The following is a 17800-nucleotide window of genomic DNA, read 5'->3' on the forward strand; positions in this document are numbered from 1 at the left end:
AGATGGGGTTTCACCATGTTGGCCAGGCTGGTCTCGAACTCCTGACCTCATGATCTGCCCACCTCAGCCTCCCAAAGTGCTGGGAATACTGGCATAAGCCACCACGCCCAGCCGAAAACTCTAATACACTACTAGGAGGAGTATAAATGTGAGACAACTAATTTTGGAAAGAGCTTGCTGTCATCTAGGAAAGTTGAGGTAAGCATGCCTTATGATGCAGCTATCTCAATCCTAGTTATGTATGTACCTCTAGTTGTCTGCTCAAGTGCATATATACCAGGATGACATGTTTGAGAAGGTTCAGATTAGCCTTGTCCCTAAAACAACTCAAATGTCCATCAACAGTAGAATGGACAAATTGTATAGCCATACAATGGAAATGTATATAACAATGAAAATAAACAGACACACTCAACAACATGGATGGCATCATGTTGAATGAAAGAAGCAAGATCTGTAAGAACACAGCATGATTCCATTTATGTAGAGTTCAAAAACAGGCAAAACTAAACCATGATATTTAGGGAGGCATATACAGGTGATAGAACTACAAGGAAAAGCACAGATATGATTATCGTTGAAGTCAGGAGAGTAGACAGGGAGGGGTTGAACATGAGGAGGGACTCACAGGAGCTTCTGGGTGTGTCCATATTCTACCTCTTGACTTTGGTGGTGGATTTATGCGGTTTATGAGATCTCACCCATTATTACTTTTTAAACCGCACAATGTATAATCAGCCATTTTTCTGTGTGTTCTGTTATACTTCACAATAAAACAAAAAAGAAGGGAAAGAAAAGAAAGAAATGTAGATCAGCTAAAACAAAAGCAAACCCTGGTTTGGAACTATTTGAATGCATTCCCGAGTTCTGACAGTGGCCAATTCAGCCAAGGACTGCTTAGAAGGGCTTCTATGAGGCTTAAGACGTAAATATGAAGGAGAGAGAAGAGAGCAAGAGATCAAGGGGGTGACAGAGGAAGAAAAAGTTACTGAAGGTCTGTATAGGTAGAGAAGGTTGTATTCAAGCGTTTATGCCTGGAACTCCCAGAACCTTTCCCTTCTGACTTAGTTCCCCTGTAAACATCTTCTTCTGGAAAACTTTCCTTGGCTCCTAGGTAGACTTAAATGCCTCTTTGCACTTTGTATTTACCTCAAAAGCACTTTTCTTGCCATGCTGCAATGGTTTGCCTCAAGATCCTCAAAGGCAGTGTGTCATTTCTGAATCTTTTCCTATTCTCTCCTTTCCACCAGCATTTAGGTCAGTGCCTAACAAGGAGGAGAAACTCATCTGGTGCTTGTTGAATGACTGAATGAACAAGATAATGCTTTACCTTGAGCTGCAATTCCTTGTATCTCTTGGACATCCGAATGAGCAACTTCTCACCATTGATCACAGCAGATTTTTCTTGATAATACTGGACCATGGCCTGTGCAGCTTCTGTGTAAGCCATCTCTAAAAAGGCCTAAGAAAGAAAGGAAGGACACTCATTGGACTTGACTTTAATGGTCTTAAACAACATTCAGTACAAGGCATGATTCCATGTCTATGAAGTTCAAAAACAGACAAAACTAATCAATGGTGACAGGAGTTAGCATTGAGCTTCTCTCTCAGGTGGGGATGGGGAACTGATGGAGAAGAAGCATGAAGAAACTTGACATTCCGGAAATGCTCTATATCTTTACCTGGGTGTTAACTATATGGGTGTACACATGTAACTAATGGAATTGTACACGTAGGATGAGTGTACATTACACACTGTAGAGTATGTGTTTTATACCTCACTTAAAAGGAAAAAAAAAGTCAGTATAAAGAAGAGATCTCTTTGATCCCATCTGTTCAAAGAGACCTTTTTATAAACATCACCAAAAGAGCTCATTATAAGATGGCCCTTTCCTGATCCCCAGGGTTACCAGACATTGTTCTTAATTATGTATGTCTGTCCCGGGCTACATCATGCCATAGAATCCCTCTGAGATGGGAGAGTTCACTAACCCACATTTCCCTGGAGGGGCAGTTGCATATGTGGCCTTGAGCTGATCCCTATAAAACTTGCTATTTGGTGGTGATGGTGACAGCAAGAGACACAAGCTTTGGTTATTTGAGCTCTTATTTTCCTTATAAAGACAGAAACATACTCAAAATTCAGGAACTCACAAACCCCTGGGCTTGAAGGAAGGCCATGTTGTCGTGAGTTACAGAAAAAGGAAAATTCCCCAATTATGTTTCCACAGCATCTTTCTTCTTTATTTAACTGCTCTGATAAAACACAGAGAAATGGGCTTTTCCACTCAATCTGTGTCTACAGAGAGTTCCAAAAAGACTGTCTTGATTGTGCATCAGTTTACCCCAGTAGCTGGTGTGGTGAATTTGTTGCTGCTATTGTTTCTTGGATTTGTTTGGTTTGTACTATACTGACAATATACTGATCCTGATTCCTCAGTGCTACAGGGGAAAAGGGGTCAGTGACAGGGAAGCCCTCACTGTGAGCCCCTAACTCTCTCGTTTCCTTAAACTAAATGGTCTAAATAAGCTCATTCCCTTCCTTCTCTCATATTTATTTCTGAATTTCAGATGCACGGCTTTTCTCCATGCTGTCATAGTCTATGACATTAGTGTGGGCGACTAAGAAGTCAAGATTCTTTAGGGTTTTATTTCACATTCTGCCACCCAGCTTTCTAAGTGCCTCTTTCTTGATAAACATTTTAGCACCTCTAGCTCTCACTTGTCAAATGGGAATAATACTAATCTAGGGACTCTCACTACATCAATGTTACAAGCTGAATTCTGTGCATTTACCCAAAATAGAATTTCTGAGAAGTAGGAACAGAGACAAGTGAGTAGTCTCACGCCAGGTTGATGGAGAGAGATAGCTGATGACCTGATGTGGCTATGAGTCTCCAAAGTTCAGCCTTCTTTAAGAAAAGAATTTTTCCTATTCCTGTTCCTCTGATTAATAAAGTAAAAATATTCATTAAAAGATAAAATATTCTGATTTTTGACTGTTGGGAGTATAAACTCCCCACCTGACTTTAGAAATGAAGACAAAGGTACTCCATCCCAAAGGGCTCAGTCAACTCCTACAGGTTAAGGATTCTTAGTTCCTTAGATTTACTAAGCATCCATCCATTCTTACACTCCTACTCTCCTGCTGACATCAAGGACCAGGAAAAATACCTAGTCCCAGGTTCTTGGCTGGCTCCAAATCCAGGTCATAAGATAGGATAGGCTTAGAAGATAAGACTATAGCATTAGCTCAGGGGGTTGACAACACAGTGAAGAGATTAAAATCCATAGATTTTTATTTTGGGTGTGCCAATTACCCTTTCTATGTGAATGAGCACCGCATTCCAAAGCACCTCCTCTCACCTCTAGACAATTCACAAAGGCCTGTATCCATCACTAGAAGAATAGAGTGAAACTAGGGGAAACAAAAAAACATCACCAGCAAAAACGTCTATGCCATGCCAACAGAAGGCCAGCTATGCAACAGCTTTTTATGTTAAGAATGACTTCTTTCAAAAATTATATCGTTCCCTTTCACTAATGTGTGGTATTACACTGGAGTGAAAATACCCATACCTACCTGATTAGTCGACTTCATGAGGATGTAATTAGTGACCTTTCCGAAGGGCAGCCCCAGGTTAATGACATCATTCTCAGTGCAGCTTCCTTCAGGGAGATTGCAGATGTGCACCACGCGGCCAGCCCCTTTCCGCTGTGCAAACTAATAGCAACAAGGATCAGTCACGGTCTTCAGAAGACGGTTCCCTTTTCCCCTCTCTTCCAGACATTCCTAATGGCTATCTTTCCCCCAAACAATGATTGTAAAACTATAATTTACAAAATTAGTGCAGAAAAAATCCATTCACAGACACACATAAAATATCAATTGTATTCTATCTCTTTACAAAAGGATTCATAATATATATATATTTTTGAGACGGGGTCTCACTCCCATCGCCCAGGCTAGAGGGCAGTGGTGCAAACACGGCTTACTGCAGCCTTGACTTCTGGACTCAGGTGATTCTCCCATCTCAGCCTCTCAAGTAGCTGGGACCACAGGCGTCCACCACCATGTCACAGTAATGTTTTTGTTTTATTTTGTTTTGTTTTGTTTTTTTTGAGACAGAGTCTCCCTCTGTCGCCCAGGCTGGAGTGAAGTGGCGCAATCTCAGCTCACTGCAAGCTCCGCCTCCTGGGTTCACACTATTCTCCTGCCTCAGCCTCCCCAGTAGCTGGGACTACAGGCGCCCATGACCCGGCTAATTTTTTTGTATTTTTAGTAGAGACGGGGTTTCACCGTGTTAGCCAGGATGATCTTGATCTCTTGACCTCGTGATCTGCCTGCCTCGGCCTCCCATAGTGCTGGAATTACAGGCGTGAGCCCCGCGCCTGGCAATAATGTTTTTTATAAGCAGTAACAACCAGGGCTGTGGAGGATATGAGGAAATGAGCATATCCGTATGTTGCTAGTGGGAGGTTGAGTATCGATAAACTTTTGAGAATACACTTTAGCAATATTAAATAAAACAAAGTATACAGAGCCCATGATCCTGCCATTCCCCTCTTAGAAATGTACCCTATAGAAATAATAGCACCCCAATATGTGATGGCTTATGTGCAAGAACATTTATTACAGTAATTTATTAGGTGGCAAAAAATTTTGGGAACAGCCTGAATGTCCAACAATAGGGAAATGTTTGAGTAAATGATGGTTTAATCATACAATGGAAAACTACAAACCCATGACAAGAAGGAGGTAAATGTGCTGATATAGAATAGTTTTTTTAAGAAGTCAGAATCTTCCTGGACCACTCGGACTAGAATGCAGTGGCACAATCATAGCTTACTGCAGCCTTGAACTCCTAGGCTCAAGCCATCCTCCCGACTCGCCCTCCCGAACAGCTGGGACTACTGATGGCTTGAGCCATCACACCCAGCTAATTTTTTTATTTTTATTTTTTGTATAAACAGGGTCTTGCTGTATTGCTCGGGCTAGTCTCGAAATCCTGACCTCAAGTGATTCTCTCACCTTGGTGATATGGAATACTTTTTGAGACAGATTGTTAAGTTAAAAGCAGGTTACCAAGGGGTATGTGTACCATGATGACATTTTTGGAAAACAAAACAAAAATATATGAAAAAAGATGAAGCAAGTGTTGTAAAATTTTGATAATTACTGGAATTGGGTGATGGGTATACAAGGATTAATTATACTGGTCTCTACTGTTCTGTATGTTTAAAATATTTTGCAATAAAAAATGCTTAGAGAATGTCAGCACAAACAGACAAAGATGTGGAGCATACATATCAACCTGTCAGTGCTGGTTATCTTCAGAGGAAGGCAGTAAGATAAGACATGCTGAACCTTCTTCATATATACCTCATATTGCTTGACTTACAATTCCAATAAAGAAAAAAGAACATAGAAAAGTTTATGAGAATGTAATATATATGCATTGACATTCACAGCAACAACCTGTGGTTTAGGGCAGTGGTTTTCAAAATATTTTCAGCTTGGAATCCTTTCTTCAGATAAAACTGATTTATACCAATGTATTCAACAAATAAAAGAGCTATTCTGGTCAAACCTTGGGGACTGGCACCCTGGCGCCACCCCCACCTGGCAGTCTCAAAGGCACCTTTAAGGAATACAGTTTGGAAGCCACCATTTGGCCCTAATCAAAGCTCCTTGAGGGAGGAAGTGTGTCTGTCTGTTTTGTGCAAACCTTAATCAGCCTAGAGTCTCTGGGAGGGTCAAGAATTAGTAACCATAAGCCAACCCAATGTGGAAGAGAAGGATATAATTTTCCAAACCTGAAACACATTCTAATAGCATAGTCTCCATTTGCATAATCACAATTTTCTATGTTAAACTGAACTTCAACATCTAATTACATTTGATGTGGGTCCGACTCTGCTAAGGTAATATAGGGGGAAAGTCTAAGATATCATCCCTAACAAGGGCTAATACTTGGGTAATTCTACCATGAAAAGCCCTCGTTTGTCTCATTTGAGCTGAAAACAATTACAGTCCATAAGAATTTCCTTTTATGGTTCAGCCCCGAATTGTAGAAGCCCAAGTGCCTCTTTCCGACCTCCCACTCTGCAATGTCCAGAGGTCAAGCACTTTCCCAAAGGGGAGCAAGGATTCAGGCAGCTCCCAGAGCAGCTCCTCATCTCCCTAAAGTGCAAATGCACTCTCCATCAGCTAGGAGACTTTGAGTCTGAGCCTGGCTAGTGAGGACTGAACCCTTCTGCAGAGATGAAAGGAGGAGTGCTATTAAGAAGCAGAATCTTTGCCTCCCATTAGTGTGAGTGTTCACATAAAGATGCAGACACAGCTGAGCTTTCAAGCAGGGCAGAGTAGCTGGTCCTCTGAGCTTATCACAAGGAGGGCTGAGGCTGGGCGCTCTGCCTGGTCTCCTCTTAGCGAGGCACGTTTCTGCCCCATGTGACTTTGCTGTGCTTGGCCTGTGCTAATGCGTGCTTGGACAACGGAGCAGACACCCAAGGCAGTTCTGGGCCTATCCTGCTCCTGGCCCATCCAGTTGCCTAGTGAACAGGCATGAGGGCCAGTGCCTCTCTCATTGTCTCCTCCAGACTGAAAGGACAACTCGAGAGGCTTTTATTGGAACACAGCACAGCAACTGCGGCTGCTGGGTAGTAGAAAAAACAACCTCGCAGCTGCCGGCCACCAGAGAGAAGTATTCATGCTGTAGATGTCGTTACCAAAGGCACTAAAGTGAATGGGTCGCAATTAAAATTTCCACTCAAATTTTAAAAAGACATCTGAGTTCCTTCTCTTCCAAGATTTTAATCAGAAATAGGAGCCGGATTTTACCAATTCCCTTGTCGTCATTTATTAAGATACGAATGAGATTTTTAGATTCTTCCAGATAACAGTGATTTGGAGCTTTCCAATTATGGGCTACATCAACTGCAAATGGTTATGGGAGTGCCAAGATATTGATCCCTCAGGCTGAAAGGCCAAGTTCCTCCAGTAACCATGAACAGCTTCTTCAGTTAAACCATTTACTTCAGCAGATTATTTTCTAAGTGAGCCATGAAATGAAAATCTTGAGAATCTCTGGGTTAACAGTTTGCTTTTGTGTGGTGTCTGGCTTCAGGGCATGTGGTAAATCCTATCCAGTTAGAAAGATAAATTAATTTTTATGTGTTCTATTCTTTTGCCAATATTTTATTTAGGATGCTTCATCAAGTTCTTTTCTGCCATTGATCTGAAATATCTTTTGGTTGTTGTTAAAGTCCATTTAGGTTCAAAACCATCTATGATTCATACGAGATGTAGAATAGTAAGTATTATCACTCTATTCTACTCTCATTACACTTTACATAAACATTGCTATATGCCACAGGGCATATTCGCCCTCTGCCCTGTGGGAGATCTGAATGATGAGGGGAAAAGGGAGGGAGGGAGGGAGGAAAGTGAGAAGGGAAACAGGGGGAGTGAGGTCCCTGAGTGGTACATCAAAAGTATAGTTTGTACATCAGAGGCACTGGCAATCCTGAGTGCCCTTGAGCAAGCGTCACCATGCTGTGCAGTAATGCTCAACCTGGGCTCTCTTATAAGCCCTTAAAGGTCTTCGAAGGTAATAATACTACAGGAAGCAGGGGGCTAAACATTATTTTTGACATTGAAAAATGCGAGTTGAGGTCATACTTTTAGTTTCTTTATCGATATGGTAATCTGGTGTTAAATTCAATTAGGCCTGAGGATGCCTCCATACTTTGAGTTCTTATGTAAGGAACTGCAGTTTAGCACATCAACTAGGTGAAAGCCTGAAGTAGTGTACTTTTGTAACAAATAGCTGAGTCTCAGCCAATCACAGCAGCCAAACTTCAGTTAATCACAGGCAGCCAACTGATCAGACCATGTTCAAATTAGGCAAATACGGAGCTGTAACCAATCAAGCTGTTTCTGTACCTCGCTTCAGTTTTCTGCCCATAAATGCTGCCTGCCCACGTGGTGCAGAGGAGCTCTCTGAACCTCTTCTGGTTCTGAGGGCTGCCCAATTAAATTAAACTCTGTTAAATGTAATTCATTTAAAATTTGTCTTTTAACACTGGTTAGCTCTTAGGCTAATCAGAAAGTCTAATTGGTGTGTCTCTGTCTTTGATTAATAAAAATGGGTCACTAGTTAGTTACTTATTAATACAAGTACTTTGGCAGACAAAATCTTTCCAAATCTGAAAATGTGGGACAGTGGCTGCTGGGGGTGGAAGTAAATAATGAAAGGGGACTTGAGCTATAAAAAGCTTGGAACTTTCCAGTGAAAAGAACATCCTGCTAGAAAACAGAGGACCTGGGTTCAATCCCCAGCTCAGCCACTGATTAGGTGCATGACAGAGACAAACTAGTTTCCTTTTCTGAGCCTTAGTTTCCCCATGTCTGGAATGAGGGAGGTGACCTGTAGGTCTAAAGTCCTTTCCAGATGTAAAAAATATATATGCTTATGTGGCTCTAAGTTCTAAAATTCTACTCCTCCCAGACGCCTTGACAAGCTAAACCCCAAGAACCAGGATAATGATAGCTTTCTCCAACTGTGCTCAGCATAAACAGGAAACCCATGTCTTTCCCACTCCCTGTCCCAATGAATGTAATGTTTGTCCTCTCTCTCCATGTAATCGGCTGTTTAACCATGCATCCATTTCCAAGCATGTTCATCTTTCAGACATGTTTGTCTGCGTTAGTAGTGGTCTCATCTTTATAGGACTGAAGATAAGCTTCAAGCAGTGAGCACCTTGTTTATGAACCCTGCAGCTCCCTGAATAATTGTGCTGCCACAGTGGCTAGAAAGAGTTGAGATGATACACAAATGAACTACAGACACCTGGGCCTGGGGCCTCTCTGAGAACAGGCTCACGTCAAGTGTGAGTTTTATAGTCACCAAGTACCAGAGTCAGGGAAGTGGGAGAATCAGACAGACCTGAGTATGTACTAAATTTCTCCATGCCCAAGTTGGCTTGTCTGTAAAACAGGGGTAATAAAAACAGATTCCACAGGACTGCTGGGAAGATGAAATGCCACCGTGAATGTATGGTGCTTTGCTGCAATACCTGGCATTATGTAGGCTCCTGTAAATAATGTTTATCTCCTTCCTCCCCCCAACAGTTAAAGGATATGTTACAATGATTCTGGATTGGGAAAAATATTGGTGTGATTATGTAAGACAAGGTCTGTATTCTTAGGAAATTCAAGCTTAAAAAGAAGCGAAGAGATACAATGTCACCAACCTACTCTAAAAATAATGATTTAGGGGAAAATGCATAGCTGATCAGAGGATGGATAGATAGATAGATGGATGGATAGATAGATGGATGGATAGATGGATGTATAGATAGAGGAAGATACAGAGAAAATGACAAAGCAAATGGGGCAAAATATAAAGGAGGAGTGAAGTTAATCTGGACAAAAGTTATACGGGAGTTCCTTATACCTTTTTTGTAACTTTTCTGTAAGTTTGAAATATATTAAAAGTTATCAAAAATAAATTTTAAAAGACATACTGTAGGGAGAAGGGCAGGTCAAGGTGTTGCTGGGCTCTGTCTGCTGAGCGCCCAGGAGCCACCCATAAGACAGGTGCATTGAAAACTTTCTAGCAGAGGTCACATCTCTAAGACAGCTAAGTTGCAGGGGAGTGACCAAAGCCCTAATTACCAAGCTAAAGGGACAATCATCCTTTTGCAGCCTCAGGGAGGCTTTAGCCTGCCTGCAAGCCAGCACTGACTTTGAGTACCCCCACATGGGATCAGGGGCCTGGGTTGTGCATTTTCACAAGCTGGGGCTGCACTTTTAAAACCAGATGGTGCTCTGATGGTTCATATGGCTGGGCCCCAGACCTCTCAACTGACCCTCAACTCTTTTATAGCTGGGGAGAAATGCAAAAGAAGCAAACAGACTTGTATATGAAGATTCTGAGACCTTTCATTTCCCCTTGGTGCAGGTAGAAACAGGCTTCACAGATGAGTTCAAATAAGAGGCCCAACTTCAAATAACTTAGAGTTGCAATAAAAATATGGCTTACGGCAACAAGCCTGCAGGGTGAGGTCTCTCAGACTGCTTCCTAGAGCTGCGAAGTGTAGATTCCATCTTCAGTAAACGACTTCTGTGCTCCAGCCTGATCTCTCTTAGATGTGACCTAATTTTATCTGGCACAGAGTCTCTGGGCCTTTGCTGGTTTTGTTCTAAACATGCCTAAGAACAGACATGGCAAATATTTATCTCTCATGATGTTGATTTATTACCTGTTATGCAGAGAGCAAGATGTTGATTTTGAACCTATTATGCAGATAGCAAATGGCTGTGAATTCCATAGCTATGGATCTTGGCTTAACTTGGAGGGTAGACATTGCCTTTACTAATACTTTCAAATATTTTATAGAGCATATTAGCTTTGACTTAGAGTGAATTAACTTTTACTGGTAAATCCACAGGATTGCCTATGGATCTTGGACGATTCACCTGTTCAGCAACTTTAACATCCCTGGAAACTGTAGAGTCACAAAACGTTAAAATCGGGAGGTCATCTGGTCCACGCTGTATATAAGGACACTGAAACCTGAGAGAAGTTAAGGATCTTAATCTGTGGTCAATTAAATGGTGGCAGATTTGTGATTAAAACTCAGATGTCACTGGAAAAACCTATCAATCGCAGACTTGACAAATTAAGGTAAATACAAAAGTGAAGTTACAAAATAAAATAGGAACTATTTATGTTCTGATGTGGAAAGATGTCTAGAAATCAATTTAAATATGTATTGAAAGCTTATGTTAAGTGAAAAAAAACCAGATTATATGACATTATCTGATTTGTGCCCAAAAAATTACTTTTACTAATGAAACATGTACACATACACTAGCTAGAGAGATATATAGTTATAACAAAAGCATTTGGCTTCAGTTTTCTCTGCAAAGTTGACTTTTGTATTTCTGTTACTGTTAAAGATTGTTTATAAAATGTTCATACTGCTTTTCCAACAAGAAAAAGTAAGATTTGTAAAAAGAACAAATTCCGAAGCAAAACCTACCCAGGGCTCCTGTCTCCTCATCTTTGTTCTCTTTGAAAAAGCACAAGGTGGCCCCTGCTGGAGGGAGAGGAGCAATGACAGAGCTGGAATGGTGGCTGAGGGGGCTGGTAGCATATGCCACATCAATTACTAGTCCTCATGCTCAAAGAAGTCAGGAGACCAGAGTGCTCTGAGCCATGCATTCAGAGGGCCAGGGCAGACAGATGCATGTTCTAGAAACAGAAAGTAATCTGGGGTGCAGCCTGTGACTTACACCTCTGGCCTTCCACAGACATTTCTATTTTCCTGAGCCTCCATTTCCTTATTTATACAAGTTGCCCGATGTGCAGGGTCTTGGTGAGAAAGAAATAATAAAAACACGGTGTATCATCCCAGGTCAGGGTGGCCCATGTGTGACAGTGGCACTGAATAAACTCCAAGGTGAAAACTGCAGGGTGGCTTTACAGGGACGGTCACAGAGAAAGTGCACCTTGGGCAGGCACAAGAAAACTATTAACAGGCTGAGAAGGCCCCGAGGCCCCTTCCAGAAACCTGATTACTCTGTTTATGTCAATTCAGGCAGCCAAGGGGAAAGTGCCTGGCCTCAAATGGCAGAAGCTTAAGTGAAAGTGAACACCCATCTCTGGGGACCCTGGGGTGGGATGGGAGGGGCGGGGGACAGACACAAATCACCCCACCACTAGCAAACACAGCATACAACTGTCAGTGCAGTGTCCCATCTCTGTCAAAAATAAACACGCCAGCCTGGGCAACATGGTGACACCCTGTCTCTCCAAAAATTAGCTGAGCCTGGTGGCGCATGCCTATAGTTCCAGTTACTTGGAGGCTAAGGTAGGAGGATCACTCGAGGCCAGGAGGTGGAGGTTGCAGTAAGCCGTGATCACGCCACTGCACTCCAGCCTGGGTGACACGGCGAGACCCTATCTCAATAAATAAATACATATATAAATAACAATGAAAAGGAAAAGAAAAGAAAATGAGAAAAAAACCCAAACAAAAATAAACAAACAAACAAGGCAATGAAACACTCAGACTCCAACAGAGGTGGGAGAAGTTTAAATGCAGCCAAGTCTGTCCCCAGAAGGGCTTGGTGGCAGGGGCAGATGGTCTTTGTGGTCCTTTTAGATTTTGTGGCAGTTCGGATATATTCTGAAGGCTCATTTCCAGAGCTCCATGTCACTTTGATTTTCTCTTGCTTAAAAACAGGGAGCTTTAGAGGCAGTAACTGCTCTTCGCTCCACAGACATTAGTGATCTGATTACATAGTGGCGGGGTCCTGGCTGTTCCTGGTTTCACTCAACAAAATGTGTTTCTGAAAAGATGTATGTAAATGGAATCAGACATAAAAAGTGCTGGCACAGGACCAGACCTCACTTGTGGAGGAAAATGGGATCTCTATGGGGGCTGAAAGGGAGATAACCGGGGAATTTCATTCCCCTCATTATTTCTTTTCTGTTTGCATTTTCACAATAAGCATGAGTTTTGTAAGCAGAAAAACAATAGAAATGTATATGCAAAAACAACTCACTGGGCACTCATTGGAACCTGGAAAAATATCCTTTGGCAACAGAGTAATCACCCCTTATCTTTGGGGTAATATCTTTGGAGGTCAGTGTTTGTAGGCAGAAAGAAAATCAATAGTTTCTCTGAGAGACTCTCCTGCTACTTAAAGGAGCCTCGCAAAGTATTTTTCAAGAGTGGATTAATCATTTCTCCATTTCTGAGCTTGTCTTCAAATGTCAATGTTCTTGCATTTCAGGTTTTCCTCAAGACAGATACACCTGCATTCAATTCTATTTGCTGGCAATGGCAAACCGGGGGACCAGCATCTGACAGAAGGATGTGAATGAACATCAAGCCACTGACAATGTAGGGATTGGCTGGGGCAGGCTTTGTCCTTGTCCCTCAGGTAGCCTTGGGGAGGCTCATGTGACCAGCAAGATGTCACAAAAGTTATAATGATAAAACCAGACAAATGCTGATTCTCCCCTTCCACAGGGTCTGTAGAAAAAGCCTCCAAACATCTGAGTTCATCTTGGCAGATGCTGTCAGAGTGCAGAAGAATGTGGATACCAGGTGTGGTTGGCCTCTTCAGGTTGATCCTTGAGTGGCCAAGGCCAGAGAAGTCCCTGTCACCTCCAACGCAGCCTCAGAACCTCCCAAGCGGCTTGTGGGGTGGGGGGAGGAGGAGGTGAGAGGGGCTTACTAAAGAGAAGGATCACAGCCAGGAAGAGACCCCTCAGATCCTTGCAGAGAGGTGCAGGGCTTAGTGGTTTCAAATGAGACTTCCAGAGCTAGGCTGCCTAGGTTTAAATCCCACCACCTCCAATTACCAGCTATGTGGCCTTAGATAAGGTACTCAACTTCTCTAGGCCTCAGTTTCCCAACTGTACAATAAGGATAATAATAGTATCCACCTCACAGGGTTGTCTAGAGGATTAAATGAGCTAATACAAAACAAAAATGCTAAGAACATACTGAGCACTACATAAATGTTGGCTGTTGTTGGTATTATCATCCTACAATGTCTGGGGCTCTCTGTCCCCTCCTAGCTCCCAAAATGTTAGCTCTCTGTCCCCTCCTAGCTCTAGCAGAGAGCTGTCCCCTAGGTCTCTGTCACCTCCTAGCTCCTAGCAAAATGTTTCTTGTGTTGCTTCTCACCAGGCTCAAGTCAGATAAACTCCCCATCTCTAGGCGTTTGGAGGAAGTTGCACTCAGAGCTCCTAGGAATTAGAGTCAACACACAAATCATCAGATCGCTTGTGCTTGCCCACTGGTGCATAATTTAAAAATACATTCATGGGAACCTCAAAACATCTCTAAGGCGGAGCGAGGGTGACCCTGGGTATTACTAGACAGATTTGTATAAGGGGAACACTGATACCAAGACTTGGACAAAATCCTATGGCCAGCAGACAGAGCCAGCCTTAGACAGGGTGGGTTCCCCTCCACTCTTCACAGCCAAAATGGGTTAAAAGCGCTCGTTATTCAACAACAGCCATGGTTACTTCATATGTACTTGACAGTTCCCAAATCATTGTCCCTTATATTATCTCATTTGATCTTCACAAGGGCAAGACAATACTGCGTCTATGCCAAGCCTTGCTCCCACTGTCTGGTGCTGGCCACTGAACCAGAAGCCTGGGCTGCAGGGCTGCATGGGATGTTCTGAGATTCGAGGAATAATCAAAACAATAAGTTACACAAGCTGGATGAAAATCCAGTTGTTTACTTTATCTTCCAAAGGCATTACTGTTCCCACTTAAGGAAACAGAGCCTCGGAGAAGTAACGTGACTTGCCTGGAGACACACAGCAAGTGGCTCCAGAAGTAGGACTTGAACTTAGGTCCCTAGAGCCAAGTCCATAGGAAAGGGTCTCTGGCTCAATGGGCAGCACTGGAGCGTGGGGAAGAGGCCTGGGACAGACTGCAGAATGTCCTGCCTGTGTCTCTTCTCTCCCTATCCACCCCGGTTTACAGAGGGGCTCAGTTGATGCCATCTCTTCCCCGTACCCATATCCCAGGTTGGAGTCAATTTACAAGCCCTGGCCCCTGCCCACCTGACACCCAATCCAGCCTCCCCCATCGTGGTCACAGTCCCTCCCCTTCAGTGCCTGGAGTGGGGTCTCAGGGCAGGGTTGTGAGCACAGAAGTTCCTCCATGGCCCACACCTCCATCAGGACAAGAGGTCATGTCACCAGGAATCTGACCTCAGAGGACAGACCTCACTGAATCTAGCCATTGCAGGCTCCTGGGACTGACCCGAAGCTGCCATTGACCTGGGCGTGGCTCTGAGTGAGCAGAGTGCAAAGAAGGAAACCACAAAATTCTCTTTCACCAAAATGTGGGCTTCTAGACAGGGACTCTCTCAAAGCGCTTCTCTTATTCAACATTACGAATCAATGCACACGAATAAACAGAAGCCTGGGCTCAGGCAGGCCTCACACCTCATCACGAACCACCTCGCTTTTCCACTTACTCACTCCCCAGAGCCTGAGAGCTGCACTTCATGGCTTACTGGCCTGATGTTTTGCATGCCAACACATAGAAGGGACAGCACGTGGAGACACGCTCTTGTGAGTTTGTGTTCACTCGCAGGACAAGAGAGAAAGGCTGCAGCAACTCACACCACAAAAACACAGGCACAGGCTAAGGTATACAAACAGGTGCCCTCCAGAGGGTTCAGACAAACACATTTGTTTTGCAGTCAGCTTTCCTCCCACTCCCCTTTCTCCTGCCCAGGGAAGAAGAAGAGAAGTCAGATGGTGGGTAGGGTGGTGGCACAAAACAACTGAAACCCCAGAGAGAAGAGGAGCTGTCACCATTGGTGAAAAAGGAGAGACGAAGCTTAGGAGCTTTGGAGGACTTAAGTGTATATTGTAGAGACAGCAAAACTAAAAACGAACAAACAAAAACATTACACAGCACCAACTGGTTCCTCAAGGGGCCAACAAATGCTCAGCGCATAGTCCTTATTTTCACACGCTTTCTGGTTCAAGCTTCAAAATTACCCTCTCCTAGGAAATAACCCACTTCAATAAAACATCAAATAGTCTTAAAAAAAACATAAAAAGCTCAAACTTATTTTTTTCTAAGCCAGCGCTGAATGCTAGAAAGTCCAGGAACGCCTTCAATTTTAAGGATTTATGTCAGCTTCTTAAGTCATGTGTTTCCATACTAGATGAACTGGATTAAACAGCTCTTAACTTCTGTCTGGGGATGTTTTTCTGAATGACACAAAGCCAGATCAGCACCTCTAGGCCCATACAAATGCTTGAGGACAACAATGACAATGGAGAAAATGGTTTTTTGTTTGTTTGTTTTGAGACGGAGTCCCGCTGTCACCTGGGCTGGAGTGCAGTGGCGTGATCTCGGCTCACTGTAACCTCTGCCTCCCAGGTTCCAGTGATTCTCCTGCCTCAGGCTCCCAAGTAGCTGGGACTACAGGTACACACCATTCATGAACCAATCTATGGCCAGCAAGTATGATGATCTCCCGGGCTGCCTGAGTCACATGCTCACCTCACTAGTGGTGATATCATCTTGGAAACTAGAGAGTGTGATTCCCAGAGTGGTAAATTGAAGGGGACAAGGTATAAATGAGTCTAGACCTCAAAAGCCAGCCAACTCTCTATTCTTTAAGTGAAAAAGATGTTAACATCCTCCCAGTCTGTGGCATGTCAGGTGCATACTGAGCATGAAGAACACAGTGCTGGGGAAAGCAACAAGCATTTCAGGGTGACCGGCACACAGAGAGGTATTTGAGGCAGGGCATGGTGGCTCACACCTGTAATCCTAGCACTTTGGCCACCTGTAATTCCAGCACTTTGGGTGAGCGAAGAAGGAAGATCACTTGGGGCCAGGAGTTCAAGGCTGCAGTGACATATTATTGCACCACGACATTCCAGCCTGGCTGTCTCAAATAAATAAACAAACAAATAAATAAACTAATAATCATTTTCATTAATTTCTGGAGAAAATGTTTCTGTACTCACAGTTGTCCCCGCAGAAGCCAAAGGAAATGTGGGGCTTGACTGAGCAAATGACCTTGCTGGAATGGGCACGTATGATGTTCCAAGATTTGAGGCATAATCTAAATGACGAATTACACAAACTCGATGAAAACCCAGAATTTAACATCAAAAGTCATTATTAGGACATAAGCAGGCATAGAAAACCGAACCTTTCCCCTTCACATATTATTAGTGATTGACATGACTATACCTCTGGACATGCTGATAATCAGCAAAGCTTTATGCCTAAAGTATCTCAGAGAATACTGATGAGTCCAGACAGCAGGCCCAGTGCATTTTAGTGTCTTGGGATCTGTTTGCTTTCTATATGCATAAGAAGGGGACATCAGGGAAGTCCTGGTTAATAAAGATGGGACATAATGTGCCTGTGGGAAGCCCATTTCTGCTTCAAGCTGCTGACCTGTAGGGCCTCGCTCACCTTCATTCCCAGCAGGGCTATAAACAGCTGTGCTGTTAGGAGAAGCACACAATGTTCCCTCTGCCGAACCAAGTATACACCGGATGCCAGCACTGGAGAGGGCGAGAAAGGGAAACCGGCTCCCCAATAAGTTAAACAAAGAATTAGCATGTGACCCAGAAATTCCACTCCTAGGTACAGACCCCCAAATAGTTGAAAACAGGTGTTAAAACAAAAACTATACCCAAATGTTCCTAGCAGCACTATTCACAATAGTCAAAAGGTGGAAACAATCCAAATGTCCATCAAAAGATGAATAGATAAACAAGAATGTGATATATACATGTAATAGAATATTGTTCAGCCATAGAAAGGTTGTACATATTACAACATGGATGGATATACCTTGAAAATATTATGCTAAGTAAAAAAAAAAGGCCAGTCACAAAAGGCCACATATTATATGATTCCATTTACAGAAATGTACAGAACAGGCAAATCCATAGAGACAGAAAGCAGATTGGTGGTTGCCAGGGGCTGGCTTAGAGAGAATACGGAGTGATTGCTTAATGGGTATGAGGTTTCCTTTTGGAGTAATGAAAATATTCTGGAACTAGAGAGTGGTAACATTTGCACAATCTTGTGAATGTGCTAAATGCCACTGAATTGTATACTTCAAAGTATTTAAAATAGTAAGTCCTATGTGAACTTGACTACAATGAAAAAATACGAAAGCCAGAAAAGGGAGGCACACGCGCGCGCACACACACTTCCCGCCTCCACACGCGCACACACACACTTCCCGCCTCCACACGCGC

General features: G+C 43.1%; 1 protein-coding gene across 1 annotated transcript in view; it reads right to left on the reverse strand.

Annotated features, from left to right (window-relative positions):
* The window catches only part of RBM20 (RNA binding motif protein 20), a 227345-nt gene that overhangs the window by 57461 nt on the left and 152084 nt on the right, over window positions 1-17800 (reverse strand). The window contains exons 4-7 of the mRNA XM_011967546.1: window positions 17004-17095; window positions 16547-16644; window positions 3584-3724; window positions 1331-1462 (exon numbers count right to left, since the gene is read on the reverse strand). Of these exons, the coding sequence (XP_011822936.1) occupies window positions 1331-1462; window positions 3584-3724; window positions 16547-16644; window positions 17004-17095 (463 nt within the window). The remainder of the gene's footprint in view (window positions 1-1330; window positions 1463-3583; window positions 3725-16546; window positions 16645-17003; window positions 17096-17800) is intronic.

Source organism: Mandrillus leucophaeus, unplaced genomic scaffold (assembly GCF_000951045.1).
Source record: "Mandrillus leucophaeus isolate KB7577 unplaced genomic scaffold, Mleu.le_1.0 Scaffold80, whole genome shotgun sequence".
Lineage (NCBI taxonomy): Eukaryota > Metazoa > Chordata > Mammalia > Primates > Cercopithecidae > Mandrillus > Mandrillus leucophaeus.